The 16,978-nt window shown below is 42.6% G+C and overlaps 1 protein-coding gene across 1 annotated transcript in view; it reads right to left on the bottom strand.

Annotated features, from left to right (window-relative positions):
• The window catches only part of Sox102F (transcription factor Sox102F), a 57,926-nt gene that overhangs the window by 24,664 nt on the left and 16,284 nt on the right, over positions 1-16,978 (bottom strand). Inside the window, exon 2 of the mRNA XM_014361687.3 lies at positions 4,532-5,644. Within this exon, the coding sequence (XP_014217173.2) occupies positions 4,532-5,644 (1,113 nt within the window). The remainder of the gene's footprint in view (positions 1-4,531; positions 5,645-16,978) is intronic.

The following is a 16,978-nucleotide window of genomic DNA, read 5'->3' on the forward strand; positions in this document are numbered from 1 at the left end:
GCCAGATGAATCATCTAAAAATAACTGGCACGATTTTTTTCTTTTTCCACGAAAACAAAAGCTAACAAAGGAGTGGGAGCATAGATACGTTTAGAGACCTGATGTGTTTTATTGATATCATTTTCTTAGTAATCATTTCCGTAAAGTATTTCAAAAAAATTTGTGAAAAATAAACCCCGACACATATTTTACGTGTACATCATAGCGGATAAGTGCGAGGATAAGTGTTACACAATAACTAGGTATATAATTAATGTTTGCTCCGGTGACTTATTTTTTTTGGTATAACTATGACACTTGTCGTTGTTGATTTTTTGTTCCACCTGCACCGTCATCAATCATTCATCGACGCTGACAATCCGATAAGACGTAATATGAAGGTAAATTTTCGTTTCATTTGCACGCCTATATACGTCCGAGCTTTCTAAAGCAATGAGCTTCCCGACAATTACAACTAAGTATCTTTTCCCTCTCTCTCTCTTTTTATCATCCCCTCACACATATATGTACAAAAAATCGTCAGATCTCTAAAAAGAAATCCTCTCCATTGCCGCAACAGTACCCCCATCCCCCGTGTACGTGTCGTCGTCGCGGATTTAGCATAATTCGAAATCTCGCACGCGCTCCCTTTGACGGGACCACGGATTTCAGCCCCCCCGGTAAGTATATACGCGTCTCTTTTCTCTTTCTACTCTTGTACTGAATCCCTCCTCCTCCTCTAGAACGGCGACGACGACGACGACAAAAGCTTCATCCGTTATTATTGTTACATAGCGTGCGCCCGCCGAGATGGGAAAATAGCGGTCTATTTTCCGCCAAAAGCGCGCCCAGGCGGACTAAGACAAATTGCCCGCGCTCTCTTGTCGGCTTTCTCTTGCCACCTCGCTCTCTCTCCCCCTACCCCCTTGTTCTTTTGTTATTTTTTTTTTTCCCACCTTCCCGTCTTCTCTACTACGGCTTCTTCTCTTCCTCCTCCTCGCGTTATTTGGTCTTTTCTTCGACTTGGAGGTATAACGAGGTTTCATTGACGATAAGCCACACGCGGTATATTGTACTGTAATCTTTGGTCCGAGCTTGCGGTGCGTGGGTGCGTTGTCGTATGGGTTGAGCCGTGCGAAGTGACGAGAGCAACTTTTTCTCTTCCGATTGCGGGCCAGTCCACTCATCTATCACTCGAGTCGCTTGTGATATTATACGATCGGTGGGAAGGAGAACTAGGCCTTTTTTTTTTTTTTTTTTTTTTTACTAGACCACGTGATGATAATGCATGATTTTGCAATGTATGCGCTTACGTTGTCTCTTTCGACGAGATTGTTGATACTGTTTTCCATTTTTTTTTTGTCTTCCTGTACGCTCAAGTTCTATGAAAAGTATATAGTTTACGAGGAAAAACTCCGAGAAGAAGAGCAGCATCAGCGAGCAGAGAGGGGTTTTTTTGTTGTTGTTTTTTTGCTTATCGACCATTACATATTACGCTCCAAAGTCACAAAGTCGCTTTTGTACTATATTCACTGTCGTTTTTTTGCCAACGGGTTTTACTAATCGCGTGAAACGCGCTGATTACGAGCTGCTAATTACACCCGATAATGGCACTTGAGTTTTTTGAAGGAAAAACATTACAAACTGTAGTGTATAATTTTCGATACATTGTACGCCGCGACGATGATAAGAACAACCTTCGGGGGGGGGGGAATCATATGTATCTGTGATGCATTTTCCGGGGAAAAATGAAATACAAATATTTTAATGAGATGGTATTGTCCGCACGACATTTTAGCGGCACGTGAGATGTAGCGCGAGTTACCTTGACGACGCTGAAATTAGTTTGTTCCGTAAAATAACAGAAATTACACTCGTATACGTGATGATTAAAAATGAAGTTTATTATTGTTACCATGAATTTAATCACAAGACGGGCACGGCGTGTGGCGGCACAAAAAAAAATAGCAAGACATTGTTGCTGCGGTTGAATACTATACGTGTATACTACCAGATGTATATATTTATTATAATAACAGAGTGTTTTGATCGAAATCCAAAAGTCGGCGTCCGCGTGACGTTACTACTATGAGCGGCGAACAAGAGTATGCATTATAAATATGCGAGCGAGTTTTGGCCGAGCTCCGCGTCAGGAACGTCGCAGTTGCCAAATACGAGGAAGCGGTCGGATCCGTTTTTTCAATGCCTCCAGACTGACGCGCGAAGATGGTCGCCGTCGTCGGACGTCGCTTGGCTCCGTTGACGAATTTATATCGGGATGACGGATCAATTAGACTGTCTTTCCCCCCCCCCGCGTTTTAGGCTATTAATTGCTCTCACAATTTCATTTGGTGTTCAAAGACTGGTTTTTCTATGATGTCGCAAAATTATTTGTTTCCAAACAAATAAGGGGATTTTAATGAATTTCAAAAGCCATACATTCAGTTTCCCTTAAAACATGGAGAAAAAGGCTTCAAAAGTGCCATTTTCTGAGTAGGTACACAAAAAAAAAGTTGTGTCTTCGGTATTTTTGTTGCATACCCGTACCCTTGCATAACTGATGGGCCATTTCTTGATTATTCGTTTACTCGTTGCATAACAATAAAAATAAAAAAACGTTTCAAGAAATGATGTTTCGAATGAAAAAAGTTACCGAGACAATCAAAACAAAGATTTCGTAAGCCACCGCCTCGACGTGATATCTCTTTCATTATTACGGCACCGCAGCCTCACTTTGAGAAATAATAACCGAGTTTTTGCCCAATCGCACAAAGTGCCCAAATTAGATGAACAAAAAAAAAACAAAAAAATTCCAAGCCAAGATCCAAATCCCCCGCAAGAGATACGTGAACCAAAGATGAAGTAATAGCCCGAATCTCCAAACAGATAACTAATGCGGCGGTAGCCGAGTTTTATTAATCTCCCGTCCCATGTATCAGTCCTTGCGTTGTTATAAAAAACACCAGAGAACAAACAACGAAAAAAAAAAAAAAAAAAAAAAAGGAGAGAGAGAATCACCGTACGAATCGCCCCAAATTCCTTATCACACGATTCTGCGCTTACACTCGCATGTACATAACTGATATCCACACACAATTGCAACCATACACGTTATTATGCTCCTCTTCGCGTCAGGGGTTCGATAAAAAAAAAAAAAAAAAAAAAAAAAAAAAAAAAAAACGTATGCGCACGCAACCGTACTATTCTGGTCACACATTTTGTTTTTCATCCACATACGTTGAACAACTCGCGCGTCTGTTCTCTTGTCCGTTGCTTTTTTTTTTCTTTGCTATCTCTATACCAATGTGCGCCCAATACACTCTCCGGGGCCGTTCGATAAGCTGGACGTACCATACCACATACAGAGACAAAAGTCACGCCTCGATGATTCCTCAGCGGGCTGCTGTTTTTTTCTTTGGCTTTACGAGCGCGTCCATGGGAGCCACGCGGCTACCGATTTCTACACGCTTTTACGATCGATCTCGGGACAAAATATGGCCGGCGGCTCGCTTTCGGCTCGGCTCTTTGCATCAACCCGCTTTTTGGAACTTTGGGGAATACACCGCGCACAGGCCGCCGATTTACACACACCCAAGTCCATTGTGAGAGCCCCCGAGGTTGACGTAGAAGAAAAAATAAAAAATAAAATTAAACTGTTCGCAAAAGCGATTGCGTTTCGTCGACTCTGTGTGTTTGTAAGCGCGACGGTTTTTTCGGATTGATACATCAATACGTTGATTCGCTCGTCCTGTGGCCGATAAAATATTGTTCACGGCGGGGACTAACAAGGAAGGAAGCACACACATATATAATGTAAATCGACGTTGATTCATGGGCCGATCGATGCTTGACGTTTCGATAATTACGTGTGTTTACTCGTAACAGAGACGCAGTATATGGACGTTACACGTGTATATACGTATACAAGCGACGACGATGATAACAACAATATGGGAATGAAACACGTCGCATTATTTTGTACCGATCGTCGAAAACGATTGTTGATCAATGTCAAATTGATTTCCTTTTTGGATGTGTTTGCCGTAGTTTGAAGTAAACAGTATCCCAAAAAACCAGTTGATCGTTTCGTTTTGATTATAAATATAATTGAATGGTTTCCAATAACATGAATCGGGGAAAAAAGGGAGTTAGCTGTTATACAGGGGACACCGTTGTCAGTAGGGCATGTAAAGTATAGTGGAAGGGTAGGTAGTAAGAAAAAGCAACTGAATAGTGCGAAAAAAAAAAACTGTAGGACCTTTTGAGATAGGTGGCTAATGATATTATGGTGATGGCAAAAAAATAATTAAACAAATTTAGCACAGTAAATTCACGTTACCAACTAAATGAAAACATATACTGTCAGAATAAATAAAATCTTACTGCAAATGTATACAGTTGGGGTTGCATTTTTGAGGGCGATTATTTTTTTTTTGTTTAACTGCTGCTGTATGTAAAAATCCACAAACAACTCACCCAACACGTATAATATGTATGTATACCTACATCTACCTACAACGTATGCTAGATAAACACAAATCGAAAAACAAACCTGTGGGTGTTGTGGCTGGTGGGCGTGGACGAGGGTGGCGGGGTCTGCCTGCTGTTGGCGTCCTCGATCGCCAAGGAGCCGGTGTACTTTTTGCAGGTGAGCCTCTTGAGCACGTCGTCCATGGTCCTCTTGCTGCCCGCCACCGCGGCAGGCCCCGTGCCGTTGTTGTTGTTGTGCGTGACTGTGTTGTTGTTGTTGTGATGATGGTGGTGATGTTGGTGTTGATGGTGGGGGTGTTGCTGCTGCTGCTGGTGATGGTGGGCCACGTAGTAGGGGTTGTGGTCGGCCGCGAGGGCCGGGGGCGAGCCGCACTCCGAGGAGCTTGCACCGGGCCCGGGCTCCTGTTGCTGCTTCGTCCGGTGGTAATGGTGCTGGTGATGTGACTGCTGCTGCTGCTGCTGCTGTTGGTGGTGGTGGTGCTGTTGGTGATGGTGGTGGTAACCAGCCACTGTGGCCTGTAGGCTGTTGTTGCTGTGGTGATGCTCGACCCCCAATGCCGGATTGGCCGCGGCAGCTACGACGCCGAGCAGCAGCTGTAGCCGCTGGCGCTTCCTCGGCTGGGGTGAGCCAGGGGGTGGCGAGGACGAGCAAATCTCGGGCTCGCTCGTCGTCGCCGGGGACGAGCAGCCCGAGGACTCACCCGCCCCGGCCACGTGACCCGGCAGTCGAGCAAACTGCTGCTGCAACTGGAGCTGCTGTTGCTGGTACGAAGCCACCACCGCCACCGCCTCCTCGTCGAGCAACTCGCTGCTACTGTTGTTGTTGTTGTTGTTGTTGTTGCTGTTACTACTGCCGTGCAGGTGCGCCACAACGGAGTTGTTGTTGTTGTTGCTGTTGATCGTCAGGTCGTCAGCGACGTCGTTGTCGTGCTCGTCTTCCTCCTCGTCGTCATCGTCGTCTTCGTTATCCACGTTGTTGTCGTCGACGTCGACGTCGAGGTTATTGTTGTTGCAATTGTTGGCCGTTATGAGCTCCCTCGTCGGGCCAGCGGACAAAGACGAGCCCGTCGCATCCTCCTCCTCCTCGGCGCCCGCCACCGTCGTCCTCTGTTGGCCGACCCCGCCCTCCGATAGCTTCGTTGGTGGCGACTTCCTCTTCGAGGACATCCTTAGCCTGAAACAGTCGTTTAAACGATTTTTTGCTCAGAGGATGTTTTCAAAACGTTTACGGAGTCAAAATTACAAATTTTTATTGGCTAGAGTAAAAAAAATGTAGCATTTTGTAGGGCAAAAGTTTTCATTTGTGCCGGAGGAGGATGCACGATGCTAACAAATTGGTCGATTCGTGCAGTATATAGCCTACACGCGGTTGGCTCTCGCTCACGAGAGTCGTATATCTTATCGCCCCGGCAAATATTGTTTCGCTAAACATATCACGTTGCACCCTAAATTTTAATACTTATGTATACGCCACCAACAATACACATGATTTTGTTCAGTGTATAGATAAAATGTCAAAGTATTGTCGACGTTCATTGAACGTAAAAAAAATGTATTTGTTAATTAATTACAACTCCAATCTATCGGAAGTGGTTCATAATAGCGTACTACCAACGTATATATACACGGAGTGGACGATGCAAGCAAGTACCTAATAAGGCCTATGTACGGGAGCTTTTTACAATCTAATGCTGATAAGGGGAAACGTAGTAATATCATCAAAATTGTGTAATGTTGTACCACCTCTTGCGGAGGAAATAACAAGTAGAGTGGACAATTTTTTTTTTTTTTCCTTGCCAAAATCGAAAAACACACACATACGCATGTTTGTTTAAATCGCCGCCAGCCACGAAGCGTTTGCCCGATTAAAAGTAAACAAAACAAAAAAAAAAAAAAAAAAATATGGCAAACTACAGAGTTGCAGCTTATCTGCTGCTGCGGCTGTTTCCCCGACTACTCTTAAACGTTCATTTTACATTTGTTCGTGCACCACACTTTTTAATTGCGAGAGGCGGTAAAAAAAAAAAAAAAAAAAAAAAAGGAAAGAAGAGACTTTTAATGAGTCTGGCGGAAAAAGCTCGCGTGGCATATGCCATTATACCTAATCTCTTTGATCGCTCGGAAGAGAGAGGAAAAAAAATGGATTCACGAGACTCGATATTTCCTCTGCAGAGGAAAGAATCTTTTTTTTTTTTTTTTTCTTAATTGATAGGTTTTGGCTCATCCGTAGGTGCAGTATTAATTACACATTATATCCAACGGGATTTAAAGTGCAAGCTCGATGTGCCGACCTAATAATGTATATTTTTCCAGCTCCCAGGCGGTATAAACAAACAACGATTCGAAGGATCGGGTTCGTCCTACTTAATCCAACGTGTGGATAAAGACACTTAAAATCAAAATACACTAAAACGAAACAATCGTGTACCGGAAGTGGTCATCAATTTTTATCACGGGTTTGAAATACTGCGATCTGAAATAAAGACGCAAATGAAATGTATAATATAAAAAGCTCACATCGTGAGATAAAATTGAGTAAAAAATATTAGAATTTGTTAAAAGAGTAATGAATATGATGTTACATGTATAGATGATAAAAATATGGATGTAACTAACACAGGAAATTGTCAGTGGCACAGTTACAGACAGCCAAGGGTAAGGGAGCCTGGGTATCGATGCTCGAGTTGCTGTACAAGCGTGATGAATGGCGACACGATTTTCGAAAAACTTGTGCCTATACGTACATTTATGTCTTATACACGTCTCGACACGTCTTGTCCCTACCCGTGCGGAGTATAGCCACTAATCACGTTTGTCTCCAGGCTAAGTGAAACGTATGGATACCTACGTCACTGAGACTCCGCTTTCTCGGACGTCATTTGTCCTGATGGCCTTTTGGTTATATACTAATTTCCGCTCGACGATTTCACTCTGGGACACGAAATTGTAAACTGACGTTGATTGTACTCTGTCTCCCTTCCGTGTGCACTTCATGCCTCACATCTATTGCTGTGTAATGTGTTGCGCGTGAGGTCCATCTCTTTTATATACATTTTTTTTTTTTTCGACGCTTTTGTAAAGGAATCCATTTTGTACCGAACGAGATTAATAATAGTGTGACAAATAATGTAGATATTGTTTTCGATACAAAATACAATAATTCTGTAACTAATCTAACGTCACAATAGAAATTAGATTCTCCAACTGTCCGATCCTCAACTGCAATGTACATAAAACAGACCATTACTCATCAAAGTGTTAATAGCCATGTTTTTGTCTTGCTTTGGACGTATACACGTGCGGGATAGGGCCGAACCGATTTCTGGCATCTGACATTTGTTTTCAAGCGAAAGTTCAACGGGCTTGCATCACTAAGTATAGAAATATTAATTAGACATTTCCACATATTTTTCAAAACGTGTGTATGATAACGCAATACACGCGTAAGTGAACAATGTGCCTATAAATGATACCACGTAAATTCCAAACTCCGGCTGCACGTGGATAGTACGTATACGTGCATAATTTAATTGACAATAATGACGAGAGACATAAATTATCATCGGAGCAAAAAAGGGCCTTCCTCGATAGTTCCCTGTCGTCGCTTACAAGAGTCCTACATATACATGGATGCATTTACACGCGTCCACGAGGATGCGGAGGAGTATACATGGGCAGCAGCGTCACTTTTTTCCTCCCCTCCTTCCTGCTGCCCGGCCGTATACCCCTGCTGCTATGCAACGTCAGCTTACAGCCGTGCCCTCGTGTACCGGGCCATCATTACATATGCGCGCGGTGGTGTCGCGCCTTGTACTCGTTGCCGCCGACATGCACTGTAAAACGAAGCACAGGATGAAGTTGAAGAGGAGGAGGGGTGCACACGTTCGCTTACACTCAAATTAAAGCTTTTGCGAGAGCGTGTGTGCAAATGAACGAGCTTTTGGTGCTCTATTGTGTGGAATTTTAATGCGCCGAGAGACGCGGGCAGTACTGTTTTTTTTACAAATTCCTGATAGTACATGTTATGTGCAGGGTAGACGTGGTAAGTTTATCATGTATCCGCGTGTCACCACAATTTAATTTTATTGTGCCTATATACAATTATCGAATACCCATGTATATGTGTAAAACGATCAAATGAGTGATGTACTACACGGATGTAGTACTTTTTGTTTTGTTTTTTTACTATATATTATGCTGCCTGTAATATATTTTCCAGGTGTTGAAGAAAGTCAAAAAGAAGATATGGTGATGGAGCATCATTGCGTTGGCGGACATTATGTTATGTACATGGGCCCCCGCGTTACCTCGCATATATATGCATGTGTCTCGTACGTATTGTGTGCTTCAACGCTACATCATACGAAAATCCGCGTGTTTACATGCTTAAGCGCTGGAGCTTGCTGTGCGTGCAAATGAACGATGATATACTCGCGCCGTGCAATTTTTTATTTGGAAGCATACATTACGCGCTTGGTGAGTTTTTCTTTTTTTGTTTTTTTTTGCATGTCTCTGGAAATTGCAACGAGCTCAGAGACTTTTAATTTCCATCAACGTGATTTATCACATAAATAACATTTTTATTAAAATAGTAACATTTTATTGTACTGTTGAAACAACGTAATATTTTACAACACAAAGGACATCTTTTTATTTAAAATATATGTTTTCTTAACGTAAGGAAATTTAATTCTTGTTTCGCCTACAGAGCTTTTTTTTGACAACAAATTAGTTATAATCTCGTTGGCAAGAGCTTTTTTCAACTGAGCCATTTATTGCACAAGTATGACTATGTAGTTGACTGATATGACGAGTATTTTAGAGAATGAATTCTTGTTCTTCTCAAAGCTTTGAATGGAACTGCTTTTTTATCCCAACGTGAGGATAAGTATTGATGCTAGCTGCCGAAATTGCGTAAGACGGGTTATATTTAGGATAATGTGAGACGATAAAGAGGCACGGAGGAGGATTTGTTGTGACTTTTTTATTTTTTTTTATTTTTTATAAATGATGATTACAGATAGACACGTTTCAGTATTATCTTCCTGCCAAAACGAAAGACGGATGATAAGCCTCTGGATCGACACTACGTTTGTTACGAAATACCTACACTGTTTTTATGACATGTACAGCCTGAGTATGGTAATATTTTTCGCGATCCCAAAAAATTCAGAACAAATGGAGCGAGTCGAATTGATAAATGGTTTTTTTTAATATCATCCTCAAACATCAAGTTGTGTCATATTATGTTTCTCTTCAATCACAATAAGTTTTGTAAATCATACCTACTTACATGGTTTTTTTTATTTATTACCAGTTTTATACTCCTTGGGTGCATAATCACACGTATATATAAATATATTATTTCTAAATTGTTGTTCAAAACTGAGGTCTGACGTGATTAATTTCGAGGGTCACGTAAAAACGCTTTTTTCAAGAGAGTGAAAATGTACAGGGCTTATTACTATTCGTAGCTGTTTTTGCAAACGTATAGTCAAGTTTCGTATACTCCAAGTGTCGGTGTAATTATTAAAGCCTACAAATTGAATTATAGATATGGGTAAATATAAACGACGAAGAAACGTACAAATAAAACTCGCGCACGGAGAACCATAAGGCACGACAAAGGCGATTAAATTTTTCTCTCGGCACGCAATAAACAAAGAAAGGAAGAAAGAAAGGGGGAGGTGGTGGAAGAAAAAGGCCCCTCGCAGCCTTTCGGTCCCGTTATTTTAATCCTGATGGAGCCTCGTTCCAGGAAAGCGGGAAAAAACAACAATGTAACGCGACGTCGTCGTCTATTGCCAGATAGAAGACAGCATGCACAGGGTATATGTGTACCCGTACCCCTCATCCTCATCGGCCGGTTGTTAAAAAGTCTCTCGGATAAACAGAGCCGCGCTCGTGTACGGCTAGTACGGGTACGGCCTTAGAAAATACAGAAGAAGCGTTTTACGGGAGCAGCTTTCTTACGTATGAGCTATAACACACCGCAACCGGACGCAATCACTTCGCGATGGAGTCTTGTTCGTTTTTTCTCTCTCTCTTTCCATACGCATATATATACATATATACGCAAGCGGCCCTAAAAAGTCTCCGCACAAAAACAGAAGGCGCACAGAAAGAGAGAGAGATCGAGTGAAATATTTTTAACAGACCTCCAGATGTCGTGGCTCGGATTTTATTTTATTTTATTTTTTTTCTCCTCCAGGGGGGGCGCGCGCAACGGTACTGTTCTTTTTGAAATACTTGTGTTGTATCCATCTCGTTTTCCATAAATTGTACAATACAGGGCATCCTTCGGTGGAAACGACCAACAATACCCCGCTGGCACTGCTTTAGTTGATTTCCGCGCATTGCACGAAAATATTCAAATATCATGCATGAATGATACAAGAGTATGTATACGTTATCTATCGTTCGCGTAGCACAGCCACGAGTCTCATTGTTATCCACCGCATTGTCGATTGCGTAACTATCATCTCGTACGAGGCGCGCAATTCATTGACAGATATCGCTACTCTGGTTTTCGCGATACCGGCTGCTTACGTAACGATATCGTGCTTCAGCGTCACTATCACCCCCCCACCCCCCAGCCCTTTCGCGGCTTGTTCTCGAAGCATCTGCGTTAGATTACAAAGTTGGAATAATTTCAAGTTCATTGTTTGTAATGAGTTCTCGCGTCACAACGTTAATGCACGCGAGCACGAACACATTTTTTTTTTTTTGTCGATATGTTTTTTGTGCAGTGTAACATTTAACGCTTTTTCTCCCTCCTTTCAGTACAATATGTAAGTGAGAAGCGCTCGAAAGACCTCTTTGCGCGATCGAACATTTTTTTTCCCGATTTTCAATCAATATGATAATCAGGTTTTCCATAGTGGACGAACAATAAGTGTATGTGCATGTGTGCTAACGATGCTGGACACGATGTGTGACCTTTCGAAACAAAGGGGGGCAGAGGGGGGGGGAGATCAATACGAGATTGATAACTATTTTTTTCAGCTGCTTTGAGATAAATACTATGTAAATACTATATAGTCTACTTGGCGCTGCATTGGTGCATTACCCTGAATTATGCTCTATCGCCATTACTTTACAATTACATGGTAAAAAAAATCTCGTTTATCCTTATGTTTTCGAAGTTCTAGTTTTTCACTTAGTAGTTGAAATTTCTGAAAAAGCAGCGAGTAGTCCAAAAGGTAAGAAAATTTCATTTGGTATAGTCGCAAAATTAATATACTGATCTAGCATTCTGTATGTAATTATGCAGTTGTCTTAAATTTCATCCGATGCAAAAACATAGAAATTGAATTCGATCGAGTAAAAAAAAACTACAAGCAAGTCAAATTGAGTAGAAATTTTTAAGCCAAACAAAGTCGTTGATCATAGTTTTTTCATCACTAATTTCAATACCACATTTGTCGATCTGTTGGTTAAGGAACATAGTTACAACTTCTCCGGAGTTCACGGGGTGATCACGTCCCGATCTCTGGACAGTCATAAAACATGTGTTTTAATACACCTAAAGTTGGAGAAGAAAAACTACTATAGGACATTGAAATTAACAACAAGCAACAAACACTTGACACTTGCTCCCACAAATTTGGCTGCGCAATTTTTTTTTCTTTTTTTTTTTCCGTCAACGCGCTCGTCTTGCTCGAGAGTATCTCCAAAACTTGATTTTTTTTTCTTTTTAATGCCGCACACGTAATACGTTGCACTTGTTGTTTATTATTTCGTTGGATGTGTAAAAGCAGTAAAAAAATAAAAAAATAAAAATAACAACTACCTCTACAGCTGATGAATTCATAGACTATACACACACACTTGTATATATAATGACGCGACGCAGCGTATAGTTTTTCCATCGGCATCATTAGTGCGACGACTACACGTGTTGCAATAACGATTTATCACGCGCCTCTCTCTCTCTTATCATCGCGCCCTGATATCTCGGCACGCGCGAAAATTAAAATGTCGCTCGCATACGAGCATGTACCGCGTTAGTCGTCGCCGGCGTGTTTTCTTCTCGCGAGTATTATACTTACCATGCGTTTTTCGAGAAAAAAGGAAAGAAAAAGAAAAGAGAAAAAATAAAATGAGAAGTTAACGGATTTTTTTTCTCCCTCACGTACAGAGCAGCTGAAAGACGTATTCTCTTTCCCCTGTATACTTTTATCGACGCGGCCTCTTGGGAGCGCGCACGGCTTTCCTGGAATGGTAAAACAAAACCGGGCAACGATACATATATACATGTATACGTGTATACATATATGGAGACAAAGATCGAAAAAGTCCAGGAGATGAGATGCTGCTACCGTTACCGTGGGACCATTAAAAATGTTGACCGTAAAGCATGACTCTCGGTCTTTCCTTGTACATTAGCCTCACAATGAAAATGTGTTGCCCCGTTCCAGTGGTTAGCTCATCGGAGGGAGAGCCAAATGCCGTCACATCTGGTGGAGCTCGAGTGACGCGTCGTCGTCGTCGCGGGAATCCATGCAAGAGGCGGCGATGCTCTTTCCGGTTAACACAAATCAAGTCCTTGGCAAGAAGTGTCCTTTTTCTCTTTTCTCGTTGCCTCGATCTTTTCTTTTCCTTTCTTTTTACAGTTGTTTCATCGTTATACGACACCAAAGCTTAAAATTACTTTATACCAATGACGTTTTTTCACATTACTTAATAACACACGCATGTTTTATCTTAAACAAACGTGAGAAGACGCGACATCAAGAGCACCTGCTCACTCTTAACTTTGCGCACTGAAATCTACGTATTTGTCGCGCAACAGCAATTACCGATATCCGTCCCATACACGTCAAATCGCCTCAACTCGAGTCAATAACACATCCGCACTCTCGTGTCAAAAAAAGCTTCAACCCAAGAGCTGCGAACTGACCCAAATCCCTCGCAGATCGGTCACATACCTGTAAATTGCACATAAACTCCGTGGGTAAGCCCGCTGCTTTGAACCCCCCTCTTCTTCTTCCCCTTGGTTGTGCTCAAGTTATATATATAAATATATCTCTTCTCCCTTCGTACCCGGTAAGAGTCGATGGACCTCGCTAAGGTGGAGCGAGGGCGAAAAATAGAGGATAGCTCGACAAAAGGACAAAGTTGACCCGCGATGGAGGAGCGTGTAGGTGGATATGTAGAACGACGCCGCGAGAGAGGCGGAGGCTGTCGCCGGACGCGCTCCAAAGGGTTGGCGGTAGAGTATAATATATATAAAGGTACGCGGGGGCAAGAGAGAGCCATATCGTTAGTATTCTTCATAGAAGCCGATGGGGATGGAGAGAGAGAGAGAGAGAGAGAGAGCGGAATATACATAATGGAGTCCGCGAGCAGTAGCGCTAGCCGGTGGTGGTTCAGGAGAAGAGAAAGAGAGAGAGCTGTTTCCACGCAGGCAGCTAGAGAGAGCTCTTCTTTTGAAGCGAGCACAGGCGACCGATCTCTTGTTTATGTATGAACCGCTGCTAGATGGATGGCTGGAAGGGCGGGACCACACCCCCCCTCCCACGTATAGAGGTGTACACGGTATACATGTATATTGTTGTATAGCTGGCAGCGCATTTCCACGACGACGTCGCCGCGTCCTACGATACACTGCGTTACGGCATCCAGCTGTCTCTCTTTTGCTCTGACTTTTCCCCCCCCCCCTCCTCGCAGAGGGTGAGGGGTTGGGAAAAGGAGAGGAAAACCGTCTGGTTGTATCAGCACACGCGACAAGACTCTCTTTTCTACGGCACGTATAAGTATATCCATATGCGAAAGGCCACAGAGAGAGTCGGACGGGCGTGTTAAGAAGCGAGGGTGGTGTGCCATTGCGCGCCAGCTACAATGCAGATCAGTATACCCGATATACAGGGACCACTCGCCAAGTAGTACTGGATGAAAACTATTTTTCACATTTTTTTTAGGAAATCCTTAAATCACCACACCCACCTCATCTAAAATGCTCGCGTGCGCATGAAATTAACTTATTACTTTTGCTTACGCTATACGGCGATGCGTGAGATAAACTCCAAACGCATCAGGGATTAAAAAGCCAAGGCCACTTACATCTATGGAATTAATCAACAATGCCCTTTACGTATACCCCTACACCACCCACCACTCCTCTCACCACATCAATTTTCTTCATTTGAATTCAGTTTATGATATACCGTGTCGCACAGATGATATGATAAAACACATACATTATTTATAACGCATCAATCTACAGAATCCGCAATATAGTATAGCATATGTACCACCCAAGTGATCATAAAGCTGTACAAGAGCTACCGCGGCAGCAAAAGAATTCTCTTTTATTGTATACCAGTCCTTTTGGCTGCGTTTCTTCTTTGCTTGACAACTTAGAATTCGCATTATCAGAGTTATTATGGCAGTACCACAGATAACCTTTATACGCAGTGGTGGGTGTCAGCTACACAACAGTACATAGAGAGAAAGAAAGGGAAATGAATCGGACACGTGTGCATTGGGGGGGAGAAAAAACAGTGTTGTCCCTCTTCTCGTAGCACGGCCCCCTTCTTTTTTTACCTACACAGCTACATCTAGTTTTTTCTTTTATCTATGCTCTGGAGAATTTTTTTTTTTTTTTTTTCCTCTTTACCTTTCCCTCCTCTTTTGTACCGGCGTTATCTTACGGCAGTAGCAAAGTTTCCCGAATTTTCGAGTACACATCTGTCTCTCCGATGGGCAGCGCGTTGGGGGGCACCGAGCCACTGCAATCTTGGCTATTTCAGTAGCGGTGGTCCATCACGAAAGTCGCAGGACCCAAAACTTGGTTATCAGCGTAGCTATAGGATCCATCAGTCGCCGACTAGAGGTCTTGTTGGTGTGCAGTACAGTATATTAACAAGAAAGCCTTGATCACGGTAATGGGGATTCACGTATATTATATACATACCACTGTACTCGTCGTCCCCGGATATTCCGTGGATATACCTACAAACTTTCGAGAGCACGTTGAGAGAAGGTAGCAAGAGGCTCTTTTATTCAGCAGCGCCACACCAGTGCAGGTGTACCTATATATGCTAACTTTGTACGTACCTATGCGCGTCTGACCAGAGCCAGGAAAATGGTGTTTCGGAGTGGATTTTTGACATGAAAGCATTTCGCAAATCTACTACTTGTAAAGTGAAAATGACAAATGTATTATAAAAAAAAAAGTTATCTTGCTCCAACCTATACTGATCTTCTTAAAAACTCCCCCATACCCCTTGCCATGCGCCCTCCAATGGCGTATTATAATCCTCGTCGAGAGATTTCGTTAATCTACCGTATACTACAAAGACTCCGTGTTGTTCCTGTGGCCTTGAAATCGTCAAAAGCTCCGATTGTGCTCTCTAAAACTCTCTCTCGTAGCCTTCGAGGCCTTTGAAGTGCCGATCCAGATAAAACCGGCCGAATAATTTCTCGGCAAGAGCTGCTTTAGTATATATTATACGCGAGTCGGCGATCGGTTGCGATGCACAATAATTAGCATTGAGTATCCACCACCATCGTACACGACACGGTATAATGCACGCACATACAGAGGGAGGACACGGGATACACTACAAAGGACGAGTAGTGTAAGAAGGGCTTCTCGTTGACAATCACTCCCTTGTTCCTCGGCGCCCCGTACACGGATGGCGGATATGATTCTTGTATATCATGGATACATTTTCAGCGGTCTGTACGTGTGTTTATTGGACGCTGATAACATTTATAAAAAGACTGACAATAAAAAAAAAAAACAATAAGTCCGTAGCATCGACATGTAAAAGACAGTGCAGAGAGAGAGAGGAAGGGGCCTGCTGCTGCGTCGATTCGTGCTTTAACGCGTGACGTGATGGGGCTTACAAAGAAGTGGGGCCATGTGTTTAACGTCAAATTGCGCGCGTGCACTGAAAGCTTTCTCTCTCTCTCTCTCTCCGCGACGCGACGTCTCTACGCAGACGATATTGCGTCTAGCCGGCAGATGGGATTTTTTTTTTTTTTTTTTTTTTTTATCTTCTGGTGTGCTTGCATCGTGTGGCGTTTGGGATCGTTACCGAAGAGGAGAAACAATCGAGAGTTTGTTCGATCGCTGCTGTGAGCCGCGCGATTTTTTTTCTTTCTTTGATGCATACCTACTTTTTGAGATACGGAAAACATACACGTGGCCCATTGTCCATTCGATTCGCTCGATGGTAATAACAATATAATGTCATTTACGCGAGGGTCTAAAAAATGATGAAAAAAAAAGATGTTGATTGTAGGAGGGAATATTTCGTTTCTCCATTATACGTACGTACTTATACTGTATACACATATACATGTGTATACGCATTCGTACTATATATATAATATTGTACATTGGTATACGTGAATTTGGCTGATAAAGCGAATAGCTTCCACCTTTCTCCCTGAAAACGCACAATAAATTGCAATCACAATAATAATCAAACGCAGCGAAATTTCCTCATCCCCCCTACCCAGTCGTATACCCCGGAAAATCGCATTTCCACGTTCC

Source organism: Copidosoma floridanum, unplaced genomic scaffold (genome assembly GCF_036245765.1).
Source record: "Copidosoma floridanum isolate Cflo_tuat_1 unplaced genomic scaffold, Cflo_Japanese_pri ptg000030l, whole genome shotgun sequence".
Classification (NCBI taxonomy): domain Eukaryota; kingdom Metazoa; phylum Arthropoda; class Insecta; order Hymenoptera; family Encyrtidae; genus Copidosoma; species Copidosoma floridanum.